This window comes from Chrysemys picta, chromosome 18 (genome assembly GCF_011386835.1).
Source record: "Chrysemys picta bellii isolate R12L10 chromosome 18, ASM1138683v2, whole genome shotgun sequence".
NCBI lineage: Eukaryota > Metazoa > Chordata > Testudines > Emydidae > Chrysemys > Chrysemys picta.
This window is the reverse complement of record NC_088808.1, coordinates 23,217,582-23,236,006: the sequence shown is the minus strand read 5'-3', so window position 1 is coordinate 23,236,006 and position 18,425 is coordinate 23,217,582. Positions and strand designations below refer to the sequence as shown.

Here is an 18,425-nt window from a genome sequence, read left to right as displayed (position 1 = left end):
TTTCCTTGTATTCCCCTTTGATCATCAAGATGGAGTTAATATACTTCATAGCTTCATGTGCAAATGCTATTCAGTTGTCAGTGTTTATTGTATGCTTTAAGCCGGAGTGTAATTTGAACAGTAAATATTTTATAGTTAATTGTAGTTGTATTAAAATCTAATTCATACAATCACTAGTTCTCAAATGAATCCCTAATCTGAATTAAATAAAACCTCCAATAAACAAACATATTGGTCTTGGTTTCAACACTGTATTACTCCAGTTTTATTTTAAGCAATGGAGTTGCACCAATGCAAACCTGGGATGACATGATGGTGAATCAGCCCTGCTGTCTGTTAATTTTAGGGTTTTTATATCCTCTACCAGCATGGTATCTATGCATTTCTGTATTAGGTGAGGTTTAGACAGAAATGTGATAATGTTTAAAGAAATCAGATATCTCCCTAAATGAAATGTTTTATGCATTTCACTTTGGAAATATGCCTTTTTAAAAAAAAAGGTTCTATGTTATATGCAATATAGAGAGAGCTGTTATTTTTTTAGAAATGTGTTTTAGACCTCAAACTGCTAGCAGTAATATCCTTCATGATTTATAGTGTTAAAAATAATACTTCTGCATCCTACTTCTATCTTTTTGGTGCATTGCTTTTTTCTGTGTTCTAATACAATGAAAAGCTATATTTTGCAAGTATGAGTGGATATTCCTATAGTGGTGCTTTTCACTCTTGCGTAGCAGGGAGCCATCATCTTTAAACAATGTTGTTGCATTGTTTGCACTCTTTTAGAAGAGGCAAATAAGCACTTTACAGTAGAGTGGAATTGGATTATAATCTTGAAAATCAGATACAAACTATATTATAATCACTATAGGGGTTTAAAAGTCACTGTAGTGGTGCACTGGCATCCGTTCAGCATCTGCGTAGCCACAGTACCAGCTGTGGAGGTATATTTAAAGATTTTCACATTTTGAGGCAGACAATCAAAATAAGATACTGACTTTGTTACTGAAGTTTTATTTACCTTTATCTTACTGTGCTGCTGTTAGTTTCCCACTTTAGCCAATACTGCCTTGTAGTGGAAATTGCATAGTTGCATAGACAAATGGGGGAAATCATCTCTGAGGCCTTCATAAGCCATACATTTTAGAGGGATAGTGCTGTGCTCCTTCCCAGCCTATTTGGAAAACTGACTAATTTTGTATTTCTCTATCAGTATACTATACAAAGCCGTAATGTCACCAAATACTATTTGCATTTAAAGTAAAACAATCCCTTGGATGAAGAATGATCTAGAAATGTTTTGCACTGAGAGTGGATGTGGGTTTAGTTGGCACTGTGTATTGTATTGAATCTAATCAACGGCCATGTCAGTGTTTGTTTTAAAGACATAGGAAATTCTTCCACTGCTGTTCTACATCTCCAAAAAACCGAAGAGATGGATTCAAACTTGCATTTGTAAAGAGGGTGAATGCTCAAAGTTAATTTCCAAAGAAGCTCTGCAGAGAGAGGAAATGAGGTTCAATGACTTAGTATGATTAGATACTTCTAACATTGAATAAGCTGAAATTAATTTTTCCTTTTGTTCTCTTTATTTCTAGCCTTACAGTCAGCCAAGTTGGCCAGAACTTTACATTTGTGCTCACAGACATTGACAGCAAACAGAGATTTGGATTCTGTCGCTTATCTTCCGGGGCCAAAAGTTGTTTCTGTATTTTAAGGTAAGTCTGGTTCTGGTCTGGCTATTGGTTAGCTCTGAGAAACAATGTTGGCCTTTGCTTTGTTATACTGCAATTATATTTTCCAGCTGTTCAGAATTATTTTCCTATCTGGTCCTCAAAAAGTCACTGCACTTCTGGAGAAATGGTGCAAAATATTCTTGCACTTTGGGTTCCTCTGATGATAATTAGATTTATTTGTAGTCAATGTACTTAAGTTAACAATGTGGAAAAAATCAACATCTCTATGCAGTAATTTGACACAGCATAGCATGATGGCAACCATTATCTTTAGCTGTCACAATTGATCCTGTTAAGACATTTCATAGACATTTGTATATGCAAGTTTTATTAATAAAGCATCAGTTGGTAACTGAGAGAATATCTTGCTGATGCTGTACCTATCCTAAGGGTCTGTAATTATGACCCTCACTCCCTTCTGTTGATGGACGTGTGAATGCAATCTAACTTGATTATAAATACTGCTACTGGGAGACAGAAACAATGTGCTTCACATAGAGAGGAGAGACAGTGAGTGAGAGGGCTGGAGCTGTATCAAAACAGTTACTTATGACTCCAGGCCAGTAAGCTCTGGGGCAACCTTTACTTAATTTTCTATTTCCTTTTGCTACCCCCTGCGCTCGCCCCAAAAAGTGACGAAAATCAGATTTCAGATCTATTGTTTGCCAGGCTCCTGCTGAGAACCTCCTGTTGGGGAAATAAAGCTATGCACACTGTCCCTGTCAGCCTCTGTTACCTAGGTGTAGCAGTGGCCTGCCTCCTGTCTCTTTCTGTTAGGAGAGAGAGACTCATGGAGAAGCAAAGCAAGCAAAGTGAAGTGCCTCTTGATAAAGCCCAGGTAAAGACTGTACTGATTTAACCCTAAGAAACAAAAAGCCAAATGCCCTAGTTGCCACTTGTCAGTCCAGGAAAAAGCAGGGGTGGTTCCTCACCACCTCCATTCCATCCTATTTCACAGGGACTCTTTGTGGTGTAAGTCATTAATTCACATTTATTATTGAAAGTGTTACTCTTTGTGGTGGCATGTTGCTAAGATAAACCAGTTACACTAACTTGGCAGTCAAGGAATGAAGTCAGAATGTCACTTTAGAATCACCTCCTTATGCCTCCATTTGCAATTTTCTGTCTGCAGTCCATCCTGAATTACCTGCTCCACCTAAAGCACTTGGCAGCCATATCCAGGCCAATCACTGTTCTCACATGAGATGTCGATGAGGTTCCTAAAGGGCCTTGAAAGGCTCTTCTTGCTGGTCTGGGACCAGGTTCCCCAGTGGGACCTCAACCTGGTCCTCTCTAGGCTCATGGGCCTGCCCTTTGAGCCTATGGCTTCTTGTTTCATCTCCCATCTGTCATGGGAAGTTGCTTTCCCTGTAGCCATTACGTCAATGCCCTCACTTCGGAGCCGCCATATACGGTATTCTACAAGGATAAGGTCCTCAGTTTTTCTTTAGTGCTTCATAAGGAAGAACTCCACTAATTTCAATGTCAGTTTTCCTTGATAAAAGACTAAGTAAAAGCTGATAAAGAGCCTCAAGATTTGACCCCAAATCATAAAATAAATAAATCTACTGAGGATGTGCAGTTAACATGTTGAGTAACTTTTGTTTCCATAGTTCTCTGATGACATGAATCAAACTTTACATCAGGACTATCATAGAAGTATTACACTGAAGTGGTTTTGTAAGCAAGTCACAATTTCTGTGCAAACTGCTTCCTTGTTTTCTATGGGGATGCAGAGAGGATTGGTAATTCTAAATTAGAGTAAATTGATGATAAAGAAATAGGAAAATGGTTGCTTTTTTCAATAGGGAATGTCCTCTCCAAATTTGTTCTGGGATTTGTTAATGGGATGTGTTAATGGGGTTTGTTTGGGTACTCCTTGTGCCCTCACCCCTGTTTTGGGGAGGTCTGCCTTTCTTGTTTTTCTGTGCCATGGATGTCTCAACAAGGAGAGGAAGAGACTGGAAAGTGTCAAAATTTTTCAGACTTTGTTCTTTATTGCTGCTTCCTGTCAATTGCAGTTGCATTAAGAGATGAGGTAAACACAGGGCCGGCTCTAGCTTTTTTGCCGTCCCAAGCAAAAAACAACAAACAAACGAAAAAACCCGGCAGCCTCAGAGAGCGCATGGAGGGCGGTCAAGGCGGCTCGCAGGGGGGTGAAGGGCGGCACCCGCCCGCTCCCTCTGCCCGTGGGCAGCCTGCTCGCAGCCGGGCAAGAGGGGCTTGCCTCTCCCAGCTGGGCAGGCAGAGCCCCTGGGGGCTGCAGGAGGTGCTGGCTCAGCCGCTCCTTTAAAGGCGACTCGGACGGGCCGGGCTCAGAGCGGTGCGGGAGGCTGAGGCCAGTGCAGGCAGCAGGGAGTGGCGCGTCCCGGGGAGCCTGGCGGCACAGCGAGCGGCGGGGATCACTAGTTCCTGCCCCCCTCCCCCCCCCCCCCCCGGGCCGGGGTCCGTGCCCCTGCAGGGCTGGGCTGGGACTGGCGGAGTGTGGGGAGCCGGCCGGGGGCTCCAGAGCTGCGGACCGGGCTGCCAAAGCAAAAAAAAAAAAAAAAAAACCCCAAAAAACCCACGTCAGGGCGGCCAGAATGCCGCGCTTTTTCGTCTGGTGCTGGGAGCCGGCACTCTTGGAACCATGTAACAAGAAGGATATTGGGGAGGAGCCAAGCCTAGGGAGCCCAGCAGAGTCTGTGATTATATTTGGAACCCCAGTGAAAGGGAACTAAGCCAAAGGTGCCCTCTGTGGTGAAGACAAATCATTTGGCTTCTCTGTAGTGTGCTTGTCCTCATTTTCTCCCTTTACTTCCTAGTAGTCCAGTGGACCCACCAATTTTATTGCAGTCTTCCTGCTTCTGATAATTTCTCCTTTTTTGTTTTTGTTTTTAAGTTATGCAGCTATTTTTCAAATTCACACTTACCCACCATAATTTTGATCTTACATTTTACCTGCCACAATTTGTTCTTCACTATTGACTTAGCTCAAGTAACCTCTTGAAGCTTGCCATTTAATCATATTGCCTTATTTCTTGCCTTTCTGCTTCCTTTTTTGTTGAGGGTATACATACTTTCTCTGACTCTGCTATGGTACATTTACATAGCTTAATTTCTGCACTTGATATTGTTTCTTTAAGTAGCCCCCTCATTCTAAAAGTTTAATAACACTCCTAGTTCTAGTGCAATCTCTCCAACCGGCTGTTGAATTTAATTATATTGTGGTCACTGTTGCTTAATGACTGAACTATAACTAATATTTCAACCAACTTCTGTGTAATATATTTAGGACCAGATTAGAGATCTCCTTTTGTGTGATCTAGAACTTGCTGTTCCAAGAAGCAATTAGTTAAGGAGTCAAAATTGATTGTCTGATCCTTGCCCAGTTGTGGATAGTCACCCATTATTACTGTTTTATGACTTAATTGTCCAATTGATCTCTCTCCACTGTGCATTTAATAGCCTTTTTCTGATTGGGAGGCTGGTATTGTAGCCTACTAGTATATGTGTATTCTCCAGGGCTGTCAAGCGATTAAAAAAAATTAATCGCGATTAATTGCACTGTTAAACAAGAATTGAATACCATTTATTTAAATATTTTTGGATGTTTTCTACATTTTCAAATATATTGATTTCAATTACAACACAATACAAAGTGTACGGTGCTCACTTTATATTTATTTTTGATTGCAAGTATTTGCACTGTAAAAAAACAAAAGAAATAGTATTTTTCAATTCTCCTAATACAAGTACAATAGTGCAATCTCTTTATCATGAAAGTTGAACTTACAAATGTAGAATTATGTAAAAAAAAAAAAACCTGCATTAAATAAATAAAACAATGTAAAATTTTAGAGCCTGCAAGTCCACTCAGTCCTACTTCTTGTTCAGCCAATTGCTCAGACAAACAAGTTTGTTTACATTTGGAGGAGATAATGCTGCCCACTTCTTATTTACAGTGTCACCTGAAAGTGAGAACAGGCGTTCTCATGGCACTGTTGTAGCCAGCATTGCAAGATATTTACGTGCCAGCTGCGCTAAAGATTCATATGTCCCTTCATTCCAGGGGACATGCGTCCATGCTGATTAGGGGTTCTGCTCAATAACAATCCAAAGCACTGCGGACCAACACATGTTCATTTTCATTATTTGAGTTAGATGCCACCAGCAGAAGGTTTATTTTCTTTTTTGGTGGTTCGGGTTCTGTAGTTTCCACATCGGAGTGTTGCTCTTTTAAGACTTTTAACAGCATGCTCCACACCTTGTCCCTCTCAGATTTTGGAAGGCACTTCAGATTCTTAAACCTTGGGTTGAGTGCTGTAGTTATCTGTAGAAGTATCACATTGGTACCTTCTTTGCATTTTGTGAAATCTGCAGTGAAAGTGTTCTTAAAATGAACAACATGTGCTGGATCATCATCTGAGACTACTATAACCTGAAATATATGGCAGAATGAGGGTAAAATAGAGCCAGACACATACAATTCTCCCCCAAGGAGTTCAGTCACAAATTTAATTAATGCATTATTTTTTTTAACGAGCGTCATCAGCATGGAAGCATGTCCTCTGGAATGGTGGCCGAAGCATGAAGGGGCATATGAATATTTAGCATATCTGGCACATAAATACCTTGCAATGCTGGCTACAAAAGTGCCATGCAAATGCCTTTTCTCACTTTCGGGTGACATTGTAAATAATAAGCAGGCAGTCTTATGCCCCATAAATGTAAACATATTTGTTTGTCTGAGTGGTTGGCTGAACAAGAAGTAGGACTGCGTGGACTTGTAGGCTCTGAAGTTTTGCATTGTTTTGTTTGTGAGTGCAGTTATGTAACAAAACAAAAATCTACATTTGTAAGTTCCACTTTCACGACGAAGACATTGCACTGCAGTACTTGTATGAAGTGAATTGAAAAATACTATTTCTTTTGTTTATCATTTGTACAGTGCAAATATTTGTAATAAAAAAATAATAATAATCTAAGTCCACTGAAGTCCTTGGAAGCAGGGTCGAGACTCTAAGTTAGAGCTGGCAAATAAGAGCTCTCTAGTTCCCATCTTCATGTAGCATACAAACTCATCTTCTCTGTAGTTTATTTTTGGAAAAGTCTTTTAATGCATTAAGCAGTGAGGTACAGTACCTGTTTGTAATCACTAGAGCAGGACACTTAATGAAAATGAAAACCAAACAGAATTCACCCGACTCTGGATTTTGTTACAAAGACAAAACTTGGGCCACGTTTGTTAAGATTCATGGACCTGTCAGGCAAAGTTGGTGCTCAGGAGGTATTGTTTAGTGCCTGATGCTCTGTCAGATTGGGTTAAGCAAATAAAAAACAAACATCACCCATGTTTGTTTTGTATGGGATCCTTGTTGCATGGGAACCTTTGCTTTATTGCCTGCTTGTAAGGAAAATATGAGCCTCTTATAGACTCATGAGAGAAATTGCAGCAAGTGACAGAATTCCAGTTAGGCTACAGCTGAAGTAAACTAGTGTTTGAAAGAGCAGGAGGAATAGGTGAATCAATAATATATAAGACAGTATAGAGGTTTAACTATTCAGTATATGAAGTTAAAATACTCAGCTAAACATCAGAAGCTTAAACTTTGTGGTGTCTTGTTCCAGGGAAACATCTCAACTTCTTATGTGCAATGTGTAGAGGTTTTTTATCTTACTTGCTTTTGTTTGTGTATGTCTGACCGTTGTACGTTCTAATATGTGAGAATCTTAACAGCGCGAATAGCTGAAAATGTAAAAAACGTTGATAACTCAGTACGAAGACATTTTAATGCTCTTTTTTTCAGCATATTTACATAATATGGTTAATAACTTGGGATTTTTTTCCCCAACGCTAGTGTTTTTATCTTTTGTCTTCTCAAATATTTCAAGCATTTGATACGAGGAACTGGTTATTAGTTTTTGAAAAGGTCTTCATTAATAAAAAAAACAGTAACTAGTAACTTTTTCAAATGGCTGTTTGTTCTCTGTTCTGTTTATTTCATCTTTAAAGTAAGTGACTTGTTTGTGAAATATATTGTGAAATATTAGAGGCAGAAAGTTTAAAGGTCACCATTGGGTGTATACCAACCATCTATTTAAACATATAAAACAGACTTTGTAGTAAAGATAGTATAATGAATAATAGAAGCTAAAGCAAAATAATGTTTTTTAAACTTTCTGAAGAAAATTTTATACTCTATGAAAGAAAGAAAGAAAGAAAGAAAGAAGAAAAAACATGGATAGTTTAACTTTGTACAGCAGAAGTTGATGGGGATTTTCGTTATATTGACCCTACGATAAATAAAAAATACGGATCCTCTTAAAATCAACCATGTTCGCTTCGGAATAGAAAAACAACATTTCTCAGTCTATTTGACATATTACTAAAATGCATTTTAAGATATCAAATGTTACCTGAAAATATTTGCTGCTTTTAATACAAAAGAGAGATTTTTACAAATTTATGGTTAAAGATGTAATTTATGGGTTTCAATCTATGCTGTTTCAAAGAGCACCTCTGAAATAAAGTTCTCAGTTATGTGTGCTGTGAACTATTCCAGAGTCCATTTCTTCAGCCCAGTATTTTCAGCTAGGTCTTTATTACCAATAACTAACACAAAATAATGAAAAATGCTTGGTTCTAAAATGTGCAATATAAAAATGTTACGTTGCTTGGTGCTGATGTGTTGGGTGGTGGTTGTTTTTAAATAAAAAGTTTTCTATTTCACTTAAGAGGAAAACTGGACATTTTTAACCTCTCTGATAGAAATGTGTGTGCTGTGTAATATACACTATATTGATGATTTTTAATCCAATCTCTGATGTTAGTCTTTTTGGTATGGTACAATATCAAGACCTGTACATTTTGGATAGCATTATGTGGTCTTATCTAACTGTGTTTAAATTTATTTTCCAGGATGGTACTAGAGTTTTAGTGCGATATGGGATGTTGGTGCTTAAATCATAAATATCTTCTGTTGCTCTCTAGTGGTCTGTTGTAGTAGAAGCCAAATTCATTAAAAATCATGATGATCAGAATCACGATGTGTACTCATATGCAGTTTAATACATTGTATTGTAACCTGCAATTTCTCCATCCAGATTTTGTTGAGCTTCTGTTACGTTTAAGTTGCAAAATATCTTTCACATGCCAGGTATTACAAAAGCATTTTTTTGAAAGCCAAGGTAGCTTTGGAAGGTGTTTGGGTAAATGTGGCTAGCCTGGATAAGGTTTTTTGTCTCTGAGGAAATTGTGTAAGGCCATTTCTCTATTCCCCAATCAAAATGGGTTGCACAAATAACACTTGAGCCATTCAAGAAGGGAACCTGCGGAATTCTGAAATGTGGGGAAAAACGCGCATAGTGTTTTACAGCACTATAGGTGTACATCGTGCTGTACAGTCTGGTGCTGAATATAAGCCAGGGGTTCTCAAACTGGGGGTTCGGACTCCTCAGGGGGTCGCAAGCTGTCAACCTCCACCCAAAATCCCGCTTTGCCTCCAGGATTTATAATGGTGTTAAATATATTAAAAAGTGTTTTTAATGTATAAGGGGGGTCACCAGTAAAAAAGTTTGAGAGCCACTGATATAGGCACTTAAGGTCAAGACTCTAAGTTAGAGCTTGCAAATAAGAGCTCTCTAGTTCCCATCTTCATGTAGCATACAAACTCATCTTCTCTGTAGTTTATTTTTGGAAAAGTCTTTTAATGCATTAAGCAGTGAGGTACAGTACCTGTTTGTAATCACTAGAGCAGGACAAAGCTTTCTTAATGAAAATGAAAACCAAACAGAATTCACCCAACTCTGGATTTTGTTACAAAGACAAAACTTGGACCAGGTTTGTTAAGGTTCATGGACCTATCAGGCAAAGTTGGTGCTTAGGTACTTTTGATTTTGTGTGGAAACCATGCAGAACACTGGTTTCAGCTGACCTTCACTTAAAAATATTGTGGTCTTTGGCTCATTTCTCCAAAATGAAACTCACTGTTCTGAAATAAAAGGTTTGTATGGAAACCCCCCTTAGCCAAAATAACAGAGCTTTGTACCACTCTAAATTCAAGATTAAAAAAAAACAGGTCTTTAGTAGTATGTAATAAAAGGTAAAAAATGTAACTAACTGAATGTGGTTCTGTATGGAGTCATCTGAGGTTTTTGGTGTGATCTGTTGTGAATTGCGCCCCTCTCTCCCCCTGCTCGCCGCCGCCTTCTTTGATTGCAGTCTTTGTCCATTTATCCTAAGAATAGAATGAGATTTCTGAGCGGGGCCTCTCTTGTGGTGCAAAGTAAGAATTGTTTTTAATTGAGCAGAAACATGTGGAAGGATCAGGAATATCTCAAGGGATTACAGAAAAATTCCAAATTTGTACTACTTACAGCTTGTGTTTAGAGCAGGGTCTGCTGGGAATAAATGTTAGTTAGTGTGACCTGTGACCTTAAAAACTGTTGACATGGATTTCAGCCAGAAACTAGCCACAGAACTCCTTTGTTAAACTCATTCATAGCTCCTTGAAAACTCTAGTCAGTGAAAGTTGCCAGCTCAAATCTAAGGAAAGCAAAGCCTTTTTTTTTTTTCCCATGCTTTGGAAACAGTGGACGCCCCTTAACCAGCAAGACTTCTTTAATAGGACTACATCGCCTAAACTCAATTGGAATTGACAGCTTCCTGGCTCAGGCTTGCCAACTGGCAGGGCATTGATGCATAGGGGACAAACAGCTTTAGGGACCTGTATACCACTGTTTGTGTATATGCAGTAGAAACTTAACTCACTAGTATTGTGATACCCCTTAACTCAAAAAATCAACACTGTTGTTGTTTAAGTTTGACAAGCCTTTCAAGTGTTTTTGAAGAGGAAAATCCTGAATTGTGTCACAAAATATTTATTTATTAAAAAAGCAACAAGGCTTGCCCTGGTGTCTTCTAGACTGTTTTCCATTTTCATTGATCAGGCCCAAAGCAAAATGGGAAGAAATGATGCTTGAAGTTCAGATATTTTTATTATATTACAGTTAAGATATAAGTAACAAATAGTAGTTTGATGACCCAATATAAAAGGGCCCAATTCTGCCCCTTTACTCATGTTGAGTATTACTTTACTCCATGAGTAGTTCCATTGGGCAGCTCTTTTTAACAGATTCTCTTAACAGATTTTAACCAATTCTCTTTTTAACAGATTCTCTAATAAAATTAATGAGTCTGCCCCTGAAAACACTTGAAATCCTTGTCTAAGTTAAACAGTGTGGTCTTAACATCAATGGCTTATGTTTTTATTGCATATACAAGTATAAGTATACAAGTGCTAAACAGTATTTTATCAGATTATGGAATGTCTGAGGAGAGGAAAAATAAGTTTTTTGGGGGTAGGTGATTGGGGGTAATTTTTAAAGAAAATTAGACCTCCTAATACAATTTCTTATAGGAGGAATGGAAGGTAGCTTCCACTGAAACTATACCACCATACAAACAAGACGAGATTCTGGTTTGAGGATTATAATATATTACAATGTTTTGCTTGTGCACTGCTGTTGTAGCAGTGTTGGTCCCAGGATATTAGAGAGTAGGCCCCAGAAAGGAGGAGATTTTGACTATTTCAGCATAAGTTATCAGAATTTAGAGACCGTTCAATCATTCAACAGTGGAACAAAATTTGGATGCAATATTAAAAAAAAGACATCATTGAGTCCCCATGTCTGCCTACTTCCTGAGAGGATTTTTTTTTTCATGTGTCAGACTGCAAGATTTATATTCAAAATAGGCATTAGATACAAATAAGGGTTAGAAGATGTAGAGGTTCCCCTGGCTACTTTCCACATATGTTATCAAACTGTCCAAAAAAATGTGGCAATTCTGGTAAAAAAATACATTTAAAAATTAACTTAAATATTAGGGACTTCCTACATTCCTACCACAGTTCTTAATGTTGGGGCTCACTAACCCAAAGCTTGTACTTTCTGGTTCACAAAAACACTAGTCCCTAACCTACAAGCCTTAATGATAGCAAAATGTCTGATACCGCAGCGGAAATTGCATTCATTGCCCATGACAAAAAACTGGTTCAGTGGATTGTGACCTGCTAGTTTTTGAAAGGGTAGCATAGGAAAGGTGACAGACAGCCTTTTATTTTTAGTTCCTTGGCAGAATAATTATGGAAGGGTGATGTGTATGGGAAACTCAGTTGATGGGCCTGGTGCAAATAACGCTGGGGTCAGCTAGATTGATATTGTTTGTATGATGACAATTTTCTGGCTCTGTCTAGCAGTTCTTATGCACTGTGTTCTGAACATTGTCTTACCATCACTTCCTGGAACATGTTTTTCTTTTCTTTTTTTTTTCCTGAATGTCTTCCAACATAAGAGAATGAAATAATAAAATATTATTGCATGAGAAGATGAATATGGCTTTGTATTGTGCTCGGCTTTTGTTCCTTATTTGCTTTTAATTTGTTAGTTCCTGTTTCCCTTCATACAATTAAAAATATTAAATAAAAAAACCATTCCTTTCCAGTTACTCATTTTTGCCAGGGTTCTTAGTCTGCCATTGACAGGGTTACCATCTTTAAATGAACTCCGGAGGCTATCTTTAGAGTGAGGTTGGCTTCTACTATGAATCTTCACTTTGGTAATTTTGAATAAAATATAATTATTTGCTTATTACAATAGATGAAATCAATTAAAGCAATTTTTAAGGATGGGACAAAAAATGCATAAGCACAATTTTAGGCAGTGATTTCTATTTGGCTTCTTAACAGTTTTTTAGTCTTTGTAGACACTACAATGTGGGCTAGTGCTCTGGTGTATGATTATATTTTTGTGTATGTGATTTTATATATTCAGGTGGGCACATTCATATTTACACACATACACACACACACACACACACACTGCAAGTCATTCCATTTCACAGATTAAACACACATTATAGCAAAGAGTGAAGAATCCCACTGATTCTGAGGCTTGCATCTTGTGTTACTGAAATGCCAGAAGTGTGCTTGATGCACTGTTTGTCTCCTTTTGTTTGTCCTTCTCTTGAAGTTGTTGTTGTTATCTATGTGACGTCATGCTTGTGATGTTGCCAGCAGAAGAGTGTGACTTTGAGAGGAGGTGGTTTGCCTAACTCCTAAGTAACAAAGTAGTAGTTTCAGCCAGACGTAGCTGGTAAATAACGAGAATTGGTATATATAAAATGACACTGTAAATGAAAACTTTTCAGTTTTCAGTGGGTCTGTAAAGACTTTGCTGATCTTGAAGTTTGAAATAGAACTGAATCAATGTAAATATTTTTGTAAAAACTTAAATATGGTAGAATTTTGCTAATTCACACACCTCATAATCTGTGCAAAAAATTGGCAGGTTCCATCCACCTCTCAGGGAAAATGGGCTAGAGGTCTGAAATGGGGTTTCTTATTTAAAAAAAAAAGAAGGAAAGAAAAAGGTGTGTTCTTAACTCAGATTAGTTAGCATCTCAAGATCAACTCCAGGCTGCCCTGTAGGCTTGAACTTGAGCTACTAACCTGTTTTAAAAACCAAGTTGTCACATCTTCACTGCTATTTTAATCGGCGTTAGCTAATACAGGTTAGCTAATCTGAGTTAAGAACACACCTTCTTTTTCTTTCTTTCAATGTAGAATAAGTATTAAGAAACCCCATTCCAGACTTCCAGTCAATTTTTGTTGGAAGATGGAGGGAGCCTGCCAATATTTAAATTTACAAAAATATTTACATTGATTTAGTCCTGTTTAAACTTCGGAATAAGCAAACAAAGTCTTTACAGACCCACTGACACCACACTGAAAACTCAAAAGCTTTTTAGCTAACAAGGGTTAGCTAACTGAATTTAATGCCCCAGCCTCCCCCCACCCCCCCCCTTTTTTTTTGCAGTGTAGACATACAGTAAGATTTCATTACTCTTAGGCCTACTGCAGAACGCCTTCAACATTGTTTCATTTATGTAACGTTTCATAAACTAATTATTTTGTGATGGATTTTTTTGATACACTTTTTTTTTTGCCCTTTTTGTTCCATTTATTCACTAATTCATAGAATGTATTGACTTGCACTGGGTCACTATTGTAAATTAACTGAGGCGCTACTGTAAATGCAGATGGATTAAAATTTGAATGCTAACCTTTGTCCTACTGCCAAACGGACAAAAGATTAACTCCTTGGAAAGGCAGGAAATGCAACAGGTCCTGAACTATTGGGCTCTGCTCTAATGCCATTTGCTGCAGCTGAACTTATGTGAATAATAGCGTAAACAAGCATGAAGGGGGGGGAGCATGTAAGCCACTGCTGATGGTGTGCAGCTGCCTAACACTGTTTGTAAGAGTTTTTAAAATGATACCCTTGTATAACACTTTACCTAACTGTTTCTATATAGTCAATGCTCTTAGTTTGGACAGTTTGGGAAACAGCTCTTTATTTAGCAGGTGGGCTGATGGAATGAGTCTCTCGGATATAAAATTTGTTTTGTGGTTTGACGTGGATAAGTGTCTTGTTTTTCCCCATCTCAGTGAATTCAGAGGTATTCCTTTGCAGTGGGGGACAGCTTTCAATCTTGGACAGCATTTTCCGCAGCACATGCTTACTCCTATTTTCTATTTGCTGTATGTGACACCTGCCTTATGGCTGGAATAGTAGTCAGCAAGTCGTTGGCTGCAGCTGCTTGGTTGCTCCGTGATCAGCCAATGATGGAACTCAAGAGTTGTCTCTTTTTCTTCTCTTCGTTCCCCCCTCTGGCGCCTTCCAGGAAACTAAGAGCACCTCTGCCCAGATAGCAAGAGTCCCAGTATTGATCTTAGATGCAATTTCCATGTTTGTTTTTGCAATTGTATGAAACATTGGTTCCAATCTGGCACATTTTTCTGAAATATTGATGGGCTGCAAAGGGAAGGTCAGCACAGACTATGTTTGAAATGATCCTTTTGTGGCAGCCTCAGTCTCAACAAATTGGCATAAAAAGTTAAAGATGATCTAAGGATGTGAAATGTATGGCACACTATGCAAATGCCATTGTTAGCACTTTTTCCACTAAACTCTATGGAAAGATTGCCCATGCTGATCAATTAAAGAATATGCCTGCTATAGAGAAGACATCTAGGAATCTTTTGGAATAAATAAATCAATCCCTCTCCCTCACCCCCAAAATAAAGAAAAAATATGCCCAGTGTATGTAGAAAGATTTTGTTTTGAAGCTCTTCTCAGTGGGATTTTGCACTCTCTCATTTACGAAGGTTATGAATTTAAATGATTAATTTGACTAGTGTTAGCCAGTTCCCTACAGTTCCCAGGCAATCCTTGAGGATCAGGCTAACTTGGTTTGGTTTCAGTCTTGTCTCCTTTTGTTTACTATCTAAATTTTTACTCTAATTTTTCCTTGTATGAAGTTTAAATGTCCTGCCCTAATGCAGGTGTTTTCCCCAAGTCAAATCCACTAAGTATAAGATATATATACTTGCATAATTTTGTACTAGGAGTAAGTTATGCCACCTTTTGAAGTTGGTAGCAGCCAGAAAGTGCAGAGTTGTTTACAAAGGAGTTCATCGATTTATCCCTTTCTGTGGAAGCATTCAAGCAGTAAGACCTGCACAGTCTGTTTGGCACAGTAGCTGCTCTAAGCTGGCCCCGTGCCCTCCTGCTGTTAGTCAGGGCAAAGGATGTGCCAGATCTCAGATTGTAACAGAGCAGAGCCTGCCTGCAAATCTGCTTGTAGTTAGCCTGGGGCCTTTTGGCAGCAGACTACAGCCGATTGATTTAGTTGCAATCCTTTTTCCTTAATATTTTCCATCTGGCCAACAATGACCTATAAAGACAGACACAAAAGAGGGTTTGAATTATGAGGAGCGCGATAGTAAAATGCTTCCAAATCTCACTCTAGAACCTGCAGTAATGGAAGACTCCCAGTCTGCCACTGCATATTGGAGGAAAGTATGCTCTAAAGTAGAGTTCAAAAGCACTAAGACACTCACCTTTGAGTTTATTAAAAGTTACAGAGCACACACACACACACACCCTTTAATCAGAATTTCAACTTGTTTTGCTCTTGCTAGCAACATTTAATTGCTTTCTTCTGATCCCAAACACGGAAATAAGGCTCATGACTCTATCAGTATAGGCTTCTGTTTGACAGCTTCTATTTTACATTAAACTTTTAGGGTCAGATGATATTGCTCCATGGCAGAGCAAGAGATAATGGGGAAACTCTCATTAAAATGGGAAGGTTTCATAGCTATGCAATCATAGGTTTGAGGGATTTCCATTCCAGTGGTGTTAACAAGGGACATGGCTCTTGGATGTTGTATGCTCCAAATTCAGACCTATATATTTCAGGCTATCTACAGTGAGTAATTTTCCTATCTGCACTACTGCCTGACCCATTGATTCCTGAGCAGCACAGTTCCCTATTTCTGCCCCAGTGCAGTTCCACCAGTGATCGCAACAGTGAAAGTGCCAATTTTTAGAGGGTGCAGATACTTATCACCATATTGTCTAGACCTGCTCAGTGCAGAAAAACACTCACGTGTATTTCCATAGGCAGTAGTAAGAGGCATAGAGTAGGCTTTGCAGAAGCTGATGCTGTTTGTTTATAGGAAATTTGGAATTTCTGTGGGCTAATGGGGATGCTGCCATGCCCCTTCTCCACTCCTTTGCCTTACCATGTTTGTTCAAATACATGGCATCCTAAACGTGAGATGCCTGTGTTCTCTGCATTTACATGCATGCCAGCTTGTTTGGGTTGGCATGGGATATGTTTCATCCCCTGTGTCGCAAAGCAAAGGGAATAATGTGGTTCTTAAAATTTGAATGCTTCTTGAACGTGAGCATTTAAGAAAGTGGGTGGAGGCACAGTTTTGTGACAATGTTCTGTGAGGAGGCACACCAGTGGCATGAGCATTTACACTTGGTGAAATGGCCTCTGCAAAAGAGAGAGCTTGTATGGAAAGTCCTGCCTAGAAAAAAGCATCAGCAGGTGACTGAGGAGAGGCCCTTCCTGCTCAAATTTAATGTTACTGAATAAAATAAACTTTGCCTATTTTTATTGGGAGGGAAACAAAATATACTTATGGTCTCAATTTGAGCCCAGTGTTCAATGGATAGCTCATCAGTTAACAATTTTCCCTCAGCAAGGGGCAGTGTGGACCAGCTCAGCAGGGCGACTGACTCAGCATTGTTCTGGGGAGGGAGTATTTTCTACTGTGTCTACACCAGGCTTAGTGGAAAGTGGTGCTGATGATTCAATAGGTGTCATTCTTCGCTTTGTATCAGGACTGATCCAGCCCCAAATACAGGGCACTAAGCAGAACAGCAGTGCAGGTGTAAAAATGCAATCCTGACCATTTGTGGTACTTTTGTAGACATGGTAACATGGACAAATTACCAATAAGTAAGCACTTAACTCCCTCTCCTCCCCTGAAGTTTTAATTAACACACAATATTGCACAATATTCTTCCTCAGTTTTTGTCCTAAATCATTTAACATTGCTGTATGAGAGTTGCTATATTCTACAATAGGGTAGACTGGGTTTCAGTGATGTCTGGAATGATTCCTCCATGTGTAGGAGTCTCATCCAGGAGCCCTATGCAGAGTGGGGTGTTCCGCTGCAGCAGCTCTAGTCCATCACAAACACGGCATGTACAATACATCTACTGAATCTGCAATTGTCAAATTTCTTTGCTAATTTCTACCCTTAGGAGGTGGGATTATGACCCACAACCAGCTCTCTTCTAACGGGGAGTGCTTATGTGCCATTGGAAACTACCAGTTGGGGCCTGGAGCTCTTCAGAATCCCTTGTTGTCTCTGTCCAAGTGCTTACACACCGAAAGTTATAGTGTGATGTGCAAGGCAGGGGAAGGCCAGCCTCACATTTGCCACATATTAGAACTCCAGACTTCTCTGAGCAATACACTAGGCTCTCTGAAGCCACTGAGAATGTGTTTGTCTTACTGTTCTTATCCTAAACTCCCTCCTCTTTTGACACATTCCTAGGCCTCTTTCTTGCTGTTCTTAATTGTGACAACAACAGGATGGGGGTGCGGGATGTTGCACTGTAACCAAGTGCAGTCAAAGGTTTAGCAAATAAATTTGTGATATGGTAGAACAGGATTTTAGTGTTCCTCAGGATATCATTGCAGTATTCTGGGAAGCGATTGGTTGAAATTCAATTACACATACAGTTTATTGACTGAACCTCAAAATAGAAAACAAAGATAGGGTTGGTCAGTGGGTGTGTGTGTAATCTTTAAATGAACAATAAAATAAATGTACCTGCAATTTTTGAGCTGTGTGTGGCTTCTCTCACAATATTTGATCCTCTGAAGATGCAGAATCCTAAACAAGGACCCCAGAGCTCAAATGTCAATGCTAATTTTACTGATTATATTCCTTTTCCTGAATTTAAAAGAGCAAAACAAATGTATACCAAGGGACGATAACTTCAGCAAAAACTGTTTAATCTTAGTCTATGTTTATTAAGTACCTTGAAATGTACACTAGTGCTAAATATTTGTAAAACATTTATCTGCCACTCGATGAAATTGGCAAAGCACTGAGTATTATATATCCTGACCAAACTAGTCCACTAGTGAAGAGGGAATGTCTTGTTTACCAGAAACTATTTCTACTTCATTCATACTTCCCTATTTGCCAAGCAATTGTAACAGTAGTCATTAAATTCTGTCACTTTTATTAACCCTTTGGCCCTGGGTGTGTT

The 18,425-nt window shown here is 38.8% G+C and overlaps 1 protein-coding gene across 19 annotated transcripts in view; it reads left to right on the top strand.

Moving 5' to 3' along the window:
* DENND1A (DENN domain containing 1A) overlaps window positions 1-18,425 on the top strand; it is a 357,159-nt gene that overhangs the window by 117,375 nt on the left and 221,359 nt on the right. For 18 of the 19 annotated variants that reach the window (XM_008169422.4, XM_042854420.2, XM_065571994.1 and 15 more), the window contains one exon: window positions 1,599-1,718. The exons of the other annotated variant lie outside the window; for it this stretch is intronic. In XM_008169422.4, the coding sequence (XP_008167644.1) occupies window positions 1,599-1,718 (120 nt within the window). The remainder of the gene's footprint in view (window positions 1-1,598; window positions 1,719-18,425) is intronic. 19 annotated transcript variants of the gene reach the window in all.